The sequence below is a fragment of the Actinia tenebrosa genome, unplaced genomic scaffold (assembly GCF_029948245.1).
Source record: "Actinia tenebrosa isolate PJP-AT-01 unplaced genomic scaffold, QUT_ActTen_1.0 PGA_scaffold3__52_contigs__length_22856419, whole genome shotgun sequence".
Classification (NCBI taxonomy): Eukaryota; Metazoa; Cnidaria; class Anthozoa; order Actiniaria; family Actiniidae; genus Actinia; species Actinia tenebrosa.
In genome coordinates, this window is record NW_028292580.1 from 20,806,143 (window position 1) to 20,818,809 (window position 12,667).

A 12,667-nucleotide genomic window follows, 5' to 3' on the forward strand; every position below is an offset into this window, starting at 1 on the left:
TTGACAAAGAGGATATCCCACGCGTGGCCACGGATTCTTTGTATGTAAAGCCAGAAGTGTTAGAAAAGATGCAGGAATTCTATACAGAGGACGAACTTGCAGAGAGCGGTCAATGGCGCGTCAAAGACGAAGAAATAAAGGCCTGGAGAGAACGCGTAGAATACCACGGGGAACACACACATGGTTCAATAACGCCCACTGTGGAGCCTTTACCTTCAGTTGCCGACCCAATCTCTTACCAACGCTTCTCTTACCTTTACGGAACGGGAGGCAGTGGTAAAACTACGCGTGTCTTGAAACTCTTTCCAAAGATAAAGGTGTTAACGCCAACGCACCGTCTGGAAAGAGAATTATCGGAGATGGGTTACGACGCGCAGACCTACCACAGCTTCTTCCGCTGGAATGGTCAAAAGTGGGTACCAGAAGCCATCCACGACATACCCCCGGTGATACTTTGGGATGAGATTTGCACCGTTCCTTTAGAAATCCTGCAGGAGTTCGTAGAGTTCCTACGCGGGAAATGTCAAGTGATATTCGCCGGCGACCCCTGCCAGCCACCGCCTATTTGCGGAGAGATGCCCCACGAATGGTTGAAAGAAATGGTCGACTATGCAGAAGAAATTAACACCGACTACCGCAGTAAGGATCAAGTAAGAAACCTAAAGGCGGAACTTCGTGGCCGCAGCGATGCCGAACAAAACAAGATACTTCGCAAACGTGTACGAGCAAAGAAATACGAGGAATTCCTTCACGCGTGGCATCCAAAGGATTTGGTGTTGAGCAGCAAGCGCGCAGCACAATCACGCATACAGAAAGACCTGCTGAATATACACCGCGAGCGATTCCCTACATATCCCGTGCCCGTTTGTTATAAACCCCACGATACCCGAATGCAAAAAAGAGATGTCTGGGTACCTGGTACCGACATCCAACTGCAGAATGCCGTAACTCACGATAAAGCCTGGGTGCCCATAGAAAAAGTAGAAAGAATTACCTCCCATCCAGATTGGCGCTTGGGCTATTGCATGACAGTCCACAGCGCGCAAGGGCTTACCATAAAAGAAACCTTATGGATCATAGACCAGCGGCTGTGTTGGAGCAACCTTATCTACACTGCCGTAAGCCGCGTAGAATATGCCAAGCAGTTAAAAAGAGCCTGGGGGCCACAAATGCGTTACGACCGCACCCCAGAAGACGTAGCCAAAGAGAACATTGCTAAGAAACTCCTTCGCTACAAGCGCCACGACGAAGAAAAGAGCAAAGATCCCCGCTATGCGGGGATAAAGTTTGACCTATGCGTGGACGACGTCTATAAGAAAGGGGCACGGTGTGCCAAATGCAACATACCTCTACTATGGAGGTTTGACCCGAATGATGATCAGCAGTTCTCCGTGGATCGTATCAACAACAAACGCGGGCATTGTAGAGGCAACGTAAGACTGACATGCCTAGAGTGCAATCGGGCGCGTGGAGCAGCACTACTCTGAGTCTTTGGGAACTATGAGCAGCTCTTCCTTGACAAATCCACGACTTGGGCCATCTAGGTAATACAACACGGGCTGCCCTTCCTTGGTGACGGACTTCGAAATCTCATACGTTTCCAGGGACCAGTTAGGATCCGTGGCTCTCTTACTGCCACCTTCGAGTTCCCCCGGCTGATAGAGGTATCTGACCACTATGTCGCGGGGTAGCTTTTTTTCCTTCAGTCCGACCGCCCTCGAACTTCTGACGTAGGACTTATGTTCCACGTGTTTCTTTTTTATGGCATCCCTGGGTTTCATTCCCGTAGCCCTGGCCGCCTCGTTGTTCAAAGCCGCGATGACCTGGGGGAGCCTCTGAGTCCATTCCCTGTTGCGCTTGGAGGGATCTTCCAGCTCTTTCCAATACTGGTACCCAAAGAGGCGCTCAGCCAGGGTCTTATTGAATCTTTCAACGATGCTCTGACCCCTGTGGTACTCTGCTTCGGCTCTCCTAATCTTAGTGTCGTGGTCTTTCAGGGTTTTGGTAACCACGCCCATAAACTCTGTCCCCGCATCCACTTGCAGCAGCTTAGGCCATTTCAAGACGCGCTTATAAATCCTACTCAGGGCTTCTGCGACTTCCCCAGAATCCTTGCTGGTTATGGGTTCGGCGTCCTTGTATCTGCTTGCGATATCAACTACGGTCAAAGCGTATCTATAGGTCTTTTTTCTCACCTTATCGTGCGGTAAGAAAAGCAAATCCGCCTGATGAACTTCATTGGGGGCATTTACGGTGAAGCTGGGCCTGGGAATGTACTTGGGCACGGGAAGATAAACCTGCCAGAGGGTTTGTTTTCTTAGCCAGTTCTTAGCCGTTTCATCTGATACCCTGGCCGCGGTCGCGAGTTTCTTGATGGCCGACGCTCCTTTCCAATAGCCTTCAGGCCCATAGTAAATCCTCTTGAGTTTATCCTCTACGCGGCCCATTATATGAATTCCAAAACAAGATTGATCTTACGTCCGTTGAAATCCACCGTCTTTCCGTCCACCTTAATGGTGATGTTTATGCTTTCTACCAAATTAGACAAGTCATAGCTCAAAGAAATGGGAGTGTATTCTACCAGATCGAATGGATTACCTTTGGGCAGGAACTTAGACATAAGAGAAGACTTTTCTCCATTGTTGTAACTATGGACCAAGTCGCAATAGACTTCGTAAGAGGATGCGACTTTCCATTGCACAGGTATGGCTGTGTCGGTAATTGTCTTGCCTGAGGCACATAATAAAGATCCCAATGGGTCAGACTTTCCAAAAGTCATTGAATAATTTGACATATTATGTTTGAGGGTCATTTCGTGCGGCAATCCTGTGGTGAGAGTATAACCGTGTTTTGCTAATTCCTTGGCCAGTGTGATTGGTGTGTAATGTCCATCGGGCAGCAATACGGCTTGATAGTTAGATCCTCCTGTATGCTCAGTGACTATGCCCCTAATCAGGTTATACCAAGAATTGTACAAAGAGCAACTAACCAGCCGGACCCTTTCCGCGCGGATGGGAGGATTTAAATAAGTGGTAAAGTTATTTTTATCGCTTTCCAAAAAGACGATCATTATATTAGATACGCCAAAGCTACGCCTCCCGCCAGCCCTGCGACTCCTACGAAGACCAACTCATTGTCTTTTTGTTTCTTAGAAGGCTGGTAGTAATTCTTGAACTGAGGCTTTCTCATTCTAAAGTCGGGATGCGCCTTCGCATAGAGCTTAAAGGCGTAGTCTGTATTTTCAAAGTTCTTATCCGCCTGCATTTTGTCTTGGTAGTTCTTGTCCAACCAATCCCTGTAAGCTTGTCTTTTTTCATTCCAAGCTGCAACGTCTCGCTGATATTTCTCCAGCGCTAAGTCGTGTCTCTTCCTCTCAGCGTTAGATTCTGCGTTTCTATCACCGCTAACTAATTTATCCAGATATCTACCACCATAATTAGCCCCTGTAAATGCTAAGGCTGCAATAACTCCACCTGCGACTAAGCTAGCCATTTATACATTAGGAATGTACTTTTCCTTCTGTAGGTAATTCTTTGCCATGATAGCCCCGCCCACGGCAGCGGTCATCTTAGCAAAATTAGCGAAGCTCTTGCTTGGGTCTTCAGTAAAGTCTTCTTTGAGCACTTTCTTACCTACCCAACCAATACCCGCAACGATGGAAGTAATAATAGCTGCCTCTTCAACAGTTTTCAACAACGCGGTCGACATTATATTACAAAGCGAGAAGGAAAATCTAGGTCGCCACGGGTGATAAATCTACTCCATTTCAGGGATCTTACTTTTTCTAACCTCCACAGGTGCGTGATATGTTGGTGGTTCTACTTTTGGCTTTGCTGCCCGCCATTGTAAGTAAAGGCTGCCTGCTGCTATAGCAACTCCTAACGCGCCAATGACGTATCCCGGATTAATAAAGGATTCCTCTTCTTTTTCCTCCACCTTTTCTTCTTTTTTGGCTTTGTTCTTTTTATTCATCTCCGCGAGCTTCTTTCCGGCAGCGACTCTGCCTGGAGATTTAGCCTTGGTAATCTTGGTATCTTCTACGGGTGGTTGTTCTTCGGTGCCACTCATCTTATATTAAGGGACTTGAAGGACTTGACAAGTAACTTGATGACGACTTGACAATGACTTACGGACGACTTGACAACGACTTGACTAAGTACTTGAGGCGACTTGACAACGACTTGACTAAGTACTTGAGGCGACTTGACAACGACTTGACTAAGTACTTGAGGCGACTTGACAACGACTTGACTAAGTACTTGAGGCGACTTGATCAGGTACCTCAGCAAGTGCTGCCTGGAAGACCTTTTCGACTTCTCTGTCCTTCTTGAAGTCCTTCCAAGATGTTCCAAAGGAACCTAGTACCTCCTTCAAGTCGACATGCTGAGCTACGTGAAGTGCCGCAGAGGCGACTGCCATTAACTTACCGCACTTCAAAGACAACCACCCGCAGGTTATCTTAAGTTCTTGGGCGATGACATAGTCCTCGCTTATGTCCTTCCGCAGTTGCTCCACGTCGTCTATGGGCAGCGCAAGTCCAAGCAATTTAGTCGCAAGTCGGATAGCGGAGTCTGCTACGGCGTCCGTGGTTTTACTTGCAAGGGCAGCCTCATACCTCTTATGGAACTTCTTGACCTCCTCTTCTGACAACTTATTAACCTGCTCATGGGTAAGTTCCTTGCCTATCATTTCTTTACACTTCCCAGAAGACACAAGGATGTTAAGTTGTTCCTTAAGGTTACTTTCATCTAACTGCGCGGGGACTTCATCTAAGAGCTGCTCAATGTCCATATACATTAGGAATCATAGATTCCAACCGTGTAGGGAAACCTCAAAGAGAAGATCATCTTGGAATGTTGGTGCGTTTTTAAATGCCGCATGTATTCGTGTAACTGTTCCTTGGATATCTCACCGCCGTAGTCGCTTAAGATGGTTTCCAGGTCACTACGGCTCGGAGTATAAAATACGACAAGTGAACCTATGTTTTCCCTGAAGGGCTTAGAGACGCTGGTAAGCTGCTGCGAGAGCAACCAAACGCTGATATTGTCGTGTCTACCGCTGAAGGCGAGTTTAACGAGCTCGGAAGTGCGTCTTTTTACGTCGTCCCCGCAGGCAATGTCATCCAGTATGAGGAGTGTCTGCGTGTCCTTGGGGAATTGTTTGTGCCAAAACTTCAAATGGCTGGATAACTCGTTAGGGTCTAAGATATCTACGAAGAAGTCGTCATCTTTCACTCCTATGCCCGTCCAGGTGCGGTTATTCACGTAGGTGGGGCATAATAGCACAATATAGTCGAAACGGTATCTAAAGGGTCCTAATAGCTGCTCCACGACGAATTGGGTCTTTCCGCAGCCGGTGGGTCCTACTATCAGAGCATTGCAGGGAATATGGTTCGGATCCATTATATATACGATGGACCCGGTGGACGCAGTAAGAAGGATTGCCACCGACGCAAAAGATAAAAGAGACACCATAGAAATGCAAAGGGAGGAGATCGATCGGCTGCGGGAGCGCGTGCAGGAATTGTACGATGAAATGTGCGGTCTGAAGCGCGCGGAAAGGTTTCGTGCGCTTTTGACGATGGCCGGTTGGGCAAAAGAAAGCGTGCAGGACTTTATTAAGTATCCCTTATAAGGCTTAAATAACACTTAGTTATAATGAAGTGCAAGCAATGTGAAAGGGAGTTCAGCAGCAAGCAAAGATTGCAATATCACGTCGAAAGACGGGTATGCAGTAAGGAAGTAAACAACGTTACCGTTTGCGAGGACTGTGATAAGCAGTTTAGCAGCGCGCAGGCGTTGGAGTACCATCGTAGCAGAAGGGTTTGTTTAAAGAATGTATGCGTGCGCTGCGACGAGGACGTTACCGACGCCTGGCACCGACATAGATGCCTTGGTAATTACGATCTGCTGGGCGTAGCATGTGAGGAGCACGGTGACGTTGCCGCCCGATGTTGTCCGCAGGAAACCACGAAAGAGTTAACGCAAAGGAAGAAAGAAATAGACGAAACGTTTGCGGAGTTTGACCTCGTAGAAGGCGTAAGGTGGGAAGATAGGGAATATTGGGAGGCCAACTGTGAGCGCTGCGGCTGTCAAAGGAGTGGTCAACATATTTGGCAGTGTTTGTATGAGGGTCAAGGTGGCTTCAGAGAGTACTTAGATCGCTTTGATGCTTGGCATGCCAGTAACGAGGTGGCAAGGAAAGCCCGTAGAAGTTAGGAAGGGAACTAAAATAGTAAGATAGGGTTTGTGCAAAGAGTCTCGAATCCCATTCTTATTTTTCTTGTTGTTTGTTAAGTATCATCAACAAAACAACAATAAAAATAAGGACCCCTTTTAAAGGTATATGCTAGCCTACGCAGCAGCCTTTCTGGGAGGCATTCTAATTACCCTTTCAATATATGGACTGTATTACTTGCGAACTACCTGCCGACTGCATTACCCCTTGTAAGCCGCGTAAAAAATACACCTGCCTTCATTGTGACAGGGTATTCTCCGAAGGATCCTTTGTGGGGCATTGGTGCCCCGCGGATCCTAAAGCGCAGCGGACTTTAACAGACGCGCTTAACTACAAAGAGGAGATGGAGTGACTGTTCTTTCAATGTCAAACTTCCATCGGCCATTTACCTTACCATAGCTGCGTAAGTGGGTGAATTCCTCGCCCTGAATTACGTACCGCACGCAATCCGGCGCCCAAAGGGAATATTCCTTGCCTTCTAAGTCTTTGAGGACTAACCGTAAACGGTCGATGTCTTCGAAGACGACGTAATTTTTTATTTCGTATGCTTTACCGTGGACGAGATCACGCCAATGAGTCAAGTTGAGCTTCATTATACCTATGAAATATTTTTAGGTGCGTTTTCAAAGTGTCGTAGGATTTGAACCGCTTTACGCAGCCCTTACAGGGAATACGAATGCCGTCCGCATAATCCATGAGGGCACGACAGATGACGTCGTAATCGTTGCTAACCATAGTTAGGTAACCATTTACGTCAAGCTGTGAGATTTTCTTAGATTGCTTCGCGGATAAGACGCCGTTTCCTTTTGGGGTTTTCAACTCAATACACAACCCGCGGTATTTCTTGTGGGCGTTAAGGATTAAAAGGTCTGGCTGGCCGGCTTGGTAGCCTTTTCGCCAGCATGTTATGCGCTTGCTGTCTGAATCCTGCAGCTCGCCAAGGCCTGGTGCTATGATGAATTCAGGGTAAAACCTACGCATGTAGTCGACGACCTTCGCGTGTAGGTCGGCTTCATTTTCGATCTTGAATACTAACTTGTTTGGAGTGTCAAAGCGTTTATCCATCGCATATTTACCCGTTTTCCTTAGCGCGGGTAGGACTTCCTCAAAGACCCAATCACGAAACTCCACAGCTTTGGGTAGTTTGGAGCTAAATATCAGTTCGTACAAACCAGGTTCGGATATAAACACGGCATTTGGTTGCGTAGTAAAGGAGCGGTGATTCGCAGCCCCTTGTAGATCAACCCATTTTTTCTGGTATTTCTCAGATACGTGTGCTCTAATTGCATCTCTAGGGCGCTCATAACCCAACGCCAAGGCCACCTCCTTTGCTTTGAAGTACAAAGTTTCGCCTTGCACTATGCATTGCAGTTTGGTGTCGTTGTTTTCAAATACGCGAAGCATTGTATATCTAAGAAATATTTTAATAGGCAACGCTCTTTAGCTGATTCATTTCTACGCTTAGCTGCGCGTCTGAGACGACGAAGATGTAGCAGTTTATTTTATCACCGTCGCCCGCGGAGGCATTCTTGGTGCGCTTGATCTCCAATGTTATGCCATCCTGCGTATTTACTAGACGTAAACCCTGACCATGTAGGTCTTCGTCGTTAATGGTGCGCATGTCAATCCATAACGCATATTTGTCCTTAAAGAATTCCTCAGGGCTAATTTGGTCGCCAAACTTGCGCATGGCCTCTCTGTACACGTCTGCGGGCTTTATCCCCTGGGAGTAGACCTTGTTTGGAACGCCGTTTATGTTGACCCCTACGTTAGTAATGTTGGGGTTGTGAAAGGCTTCGGAGTCGCGCTTGCCGGCCTCGTAGGGTTTGGCAAACACCAACATTAACCCCGTGAGACTTCTTCGGGGGAGGTTAATGCTTTGGTTGATAACCTCATCCGTCTTATCCAAGAAGCTAAACGTCTTATACATTACTACGTGGTCGTAAAGGAATGCCTTTCCGGCGCTGTATTCCATGCCAGCGCTACGGGCCAGCTCTTCGCTGTACACGGTCTCATACTGTAGCTCTAAGTTGGTAATAGAGTATGGGGTTGTCGTGGTAAGTGCAGTGCTTAGCCCACCAATGATGTTATTAGCATCTGCTAAAGTTACTTCAAACTGTAACTCGGATAACTGTCTTGGGTAATACACACCGTGATTCGTGATTACTTCAAAGTCTAATGGTATGACATACTTGCTACCATAGGCGGTCTTTATTCGCTTTGCGTCTGCTACTGCGGTTTCTCCGCTGCCGTCAGTAGGTTGCGTTTTCGTAGGTGTGCGGACCTTACGCAGGATAACACTACCAATTCCTTGTTCTATCCTTTGCGCGCGGTCAAATGCTGTTAACCATAAGTCTTTGTACGTGGTGTATAAGTCATACCTATTTAAGTCCAGCAAGGATTCCCCGGCGAACTTTACGCGCATCTTAGAAACGATGTTGCGACCCACGTTGTTAACGATAATCCTTTCATCCACAGTGCTGGGCTGCACCGCTAGGTCAAACCTCAAAGCCAAGGTGCCAGGGACTAAGACTAGGTTATCTGTTAGGCGGGGCACGCCTACGTACAGCGTTTCTCCCGGCTTTGCGCTGCTGGGCGTAAAGGTGACCCGGTGAAAGGTGCGTTCTGCTTTCAGTCCGCCAACCTGCTTAGGTAATGCGTTGGGATTTAACTTTGAGCTTATCATATATAATGGAAGTAGAAGGAACGGATTTTGATCCCCTTACCGAAGAAGGCCAAGTCAACATTAACGACGAAGAATATGAAACCCTGCTGCCGGAAGCGGAAAAGCCGGGCTTTTACGAAAAATTACGTCGCAAGTACGGCCTAAATGCCCCCGATGCCTTACGTAGCCTCATAAAGAGGTTCAAAACAAGAAACCCCGGTAAATCTCTTCCATCTTACATGCAAATGGGCGACTTAGGATTAGTTCCTGAAGCTCCTAGCGACGAGTGGTTGCAAAAAGTTCAGCGAGAAATGGACGAATCCATGGAAGAAACCCCGGACGACTTCGACAGGCTTCAGGAGCTACTACCTGAGTGGATGCCTGAAAAGGCGCAGCTAATGTTCGAAGAAGATGAATACGGCAGGGAATTAATTATGGGTAGACTTGCTAGAAGCGGCGCTAAGGTTTACGTCATCCGCGATGGAAAAGGAAGGTTCTTTGCCGACCCCCGAATTCCTCCAACTTTAATGGCAGCTATCGGCGAAACGGTACCCCAAAAGCTACTTGCTGACGTGCGTAAGAGGTATCCTAATGCCAGTTCGACTCTCTTAGAATTTCAACGCGGCGACAAGGGCCAAATACAAATTCGTTACATAGGCAGGGAAAAATGGTATGACTTTTATCAAAACAAAAAGTCTAACGCACTTAACAACGCCTTACCGAAGGAAATAACGACAGCACTGGGTAGGCCTGACTTATCCGTGCTACACAGCTTAACTACTAAGGAAACAACGAGGTTAGCTTCAGGATTCTTCAAAGCTTTTAAGACCCCCAAGGCTACCAGTCAAATGCAAGCCATCTCCGGAATTCTGGATAAGGATCAAGAAAAGCTCGCAAAAATACAAGCTACCAAGGAAGACGTAGAGGAAAAGCTAACGAGTACGCCGTCGGGCAGCAGCGCTGCCCTGCAGCTGCAGCAGTCTTTAGAATCACTCAACATGGAAGAAAATGCGCAGCAAAGAATCATAGACGAACACAAAGAACGACTTGACGAACTTACGGAGCAATTAGACGAAAAAAACGCTGAATTACAGCAGCAGGCAGAATACATCGAAGATCTAAAACGAGATATGGATACTAAGGATGAGGCGTACATAAGAGCAATACAGGAATTACAAGAAGCTAACGAAACGGAAGACGGCGACACTCAGCACCGCATTAGCATGTTGCTGCAAGAAAGGGACGCCGCTAGAAGGAACTTCGACCGCGCAGTCATGGACGTTGGAGATAGGAACGCCGAACTTAGACGCGTGGGTGCACAGCTGGAAGCCTCGGTAATGCAAGAGCGGCGGTTAAACGCGGAAATCATCGTTAAAGGGGAGCAATTAAGACAAAGAGAGCAAGCCATAGAGGACCTGGAAAGGCAAATACAAACGCAACGGGAAATAATCGACGATCAAACACTTGCCGACGGGGAAAGAGAGGCAGCCCAAGCAGAAGAGGAAAGGCTTCAGGAAAGGGTCGCGGAGTTGCAGGCGCAAAGAGAAGGCTTGGAAAGGGAGCTGGGGCTTACCACAAGGCAAAAAATACTGAGGGTCCTTCGGAGGTACGGCATTCCATTGGCGTTCGCCGTAACGCTCGCAGGCGCTATTGCCGGAATTATGAATGCAATTAACGGCGTGGCCTCAGGTGCAAAGGCGCTTGGAAAAAAGGTGGGGGAAATGGGAAAAAAGGTGGGAAAAGAAATGGGGGAAATGGGAAAAAAATTAGGTGCGGGCCTAATAACCCTGGGAAAAACAATGGCAGCCAGCGTTCCTGGGCTGCTTGGTAGCGTTTTAAGCCTGGTATTAAGAACCGGCGGAGAACTGTTGAAGTTCGTGGGGAATAACATTTGGATCCTCGTAGTAGCTATTGGGGTGGTACTCCTGAAGAAGATGAAGGCTTAAGCTTATCTGAGCGCATTACTTCCCCCACTTCCTCCTTAGGCGTCCTTGTTTGCGAACGGGGGGCGAATATGGTATTCGCACCACCCTGGTAGCGCGGCAGTAAAGGAAGCACGCTAATGGTGCTAATGGACTTATGATTCCAAATTTCATCTTTAGGAACATCCACGGCAGAATGAATAGTGTTTATTCCAACAAAGCCAATGTACTTTTGCCCTGCAATCGTGCGGGCGTCGCTTGGGCGCACTTGCAACTTTACGCGTTGGCAATTAACTATCATGTGAAAAGTTACCGACGTTAAGTTCTCTGCACTTCTTGGTGTAGGCTCAAATGAAAAGTGAGCCGAATGCCTGCTGTTCTTTTTTTCCCTGTAAGGCGGCAATGGGGTGTTGGTTTCGTCGACCAGCCTAAAGCCTAAATTGCAGCTATTCCAGCCGCTAATACTAACAGTGCACATTACTAGACCTAAGCCGCCCACGTAAGCCTGCAGTTGGGTATCTTGCCATAAATCCCCCCAAAAGCTGGCGTCTTCTAAGTAATGGGAAAACCCCTCTTGCTTCGTGTGTGGGTTCATATACTAACCACCGTAAGAGTGCTAATGGTTGCGTGGTTAAAGTTATTATCCCCTTGATCCTCTATGCTATTTACGCAAACGCTCCCCGTATCGTCTACGCGTATCTGCAGCTTTACCTTCCCATGGCAATCGGCAACCATATGAAAAGTCCAAACCAATAGATTTTCGTCGCTCAGGGGGTTTGGCTCTACGGAAAAATGCACAGGCTCCCTGTTGTTCGTCTTCGCGCGCATAGGTTGCAGTATGCCGTTGTCATCACAAAGCCTAAGGCCCACGTTGGCGTGGCTTCTCGTGCCAATGCAAATACTGCAAAGGATCAACTTCTTTCCTGAGTAGTTCAAGTCTACAGACATGCCCTCAACGTCGACCCAAGATGCCTGGGTGTATTTTTTCTCGCCTGCGTAAGTCGTATAAACACAATCTACTCCAGCTACGTAGGGGTTGTTCATCGCCATTATACCAATAACTTAAACATTTCGAATCTAGTTAGTTTGATATTGCCTTTTATCTTATATAAATTCATGGTACCCATAAACGAAAGCACTCTCATTACATAGTCTGGATATGGGCAAAAAGCATACTTTTTTCTATCGATCATGTTCACTAAGTATGTGAAAGTCCATTTATCTGGATCGTCGTCTAATACGAAATCCAGTGCGAAAGTATCGAAATCGGTGGCATCCTTCGTGACCCCCGGACTCACAGTCACAGTCGTATAAAACCACGAGTGATTCGGAACATACTTATCAACTGTAACTGCCGACGTTAAATCTATGGCATACTTCCTAGCCATTGGACCGGCTGGTCCGCGAGGTCCTTCATCACCTTTAGGACCGGCTGGTCCGCGAGGTCCTTCATCACCTTTAGGACCTCTTTTATCCACATGTGGGTTGTTTACGTCCATATATAATACCCCAAACCAACAGCCGTAACAACCAAGCCAGCTTTTAATATGTCATGGTCGTATTCCTCCTCTTTTTTAAGGGGTGGGGGGTTTTTAGGCGCCCGGGGTAATTCCTCCTTTGGTGGTTTCTCTACCTCTTTCTTTGGTTTCTCTATGAAGTGGGGAATACCCTTGGTGGTGTCAGAGTTCACGTCATTCACCCCAAACTTCATATCCTTAGTAGCTCGTTGAAGTTTGTTGTTGTATCCTACTACAGAACCAGTATTTATAGATAAATTACTAGGCATTAACCAACAACCCGGGGCTACTGCGTAGTCCAACCTTGCCTTAGAATTTTGTATGGC

At 47.3% G+C, this 12,667-nt stretch overlaps 1 protein-coding gene across 1 annotated transcript; it reads left to right on the top strand.

The window, feature by feature from the left end:
• Nucleotides 1-8,705: 8,705 nt before the first annotated feature.
• LOC148908874 (uncharacterized) lies at nt 8,706-10,947 on the top strand. The gene has a single exon (XM_089035194.1). The coding sequence runs from the start codon at nt 8,893-8,895 to the stop codon at nt 10,846-10,848; it is 1,956 nt and encodes a 651-aa protein (XP_088891320.1). The 5' UTR covers nt 8,706-8,892; the 3' UTR covers nt 10,849-10,947.
• Nucleotides 10,948-12,667: the final 1,720 nt, after the last annotated feature.

Bases quoted from the DNA above. Each gene is read 5' to 3' on its own strand.
- LOC148908874 (XM_089035194.1), top strand. From the start codon at position 8,893: ATGCGTTGGGATTTAACTTTGAGCTTATCATATATAATGGAAGTAGAA.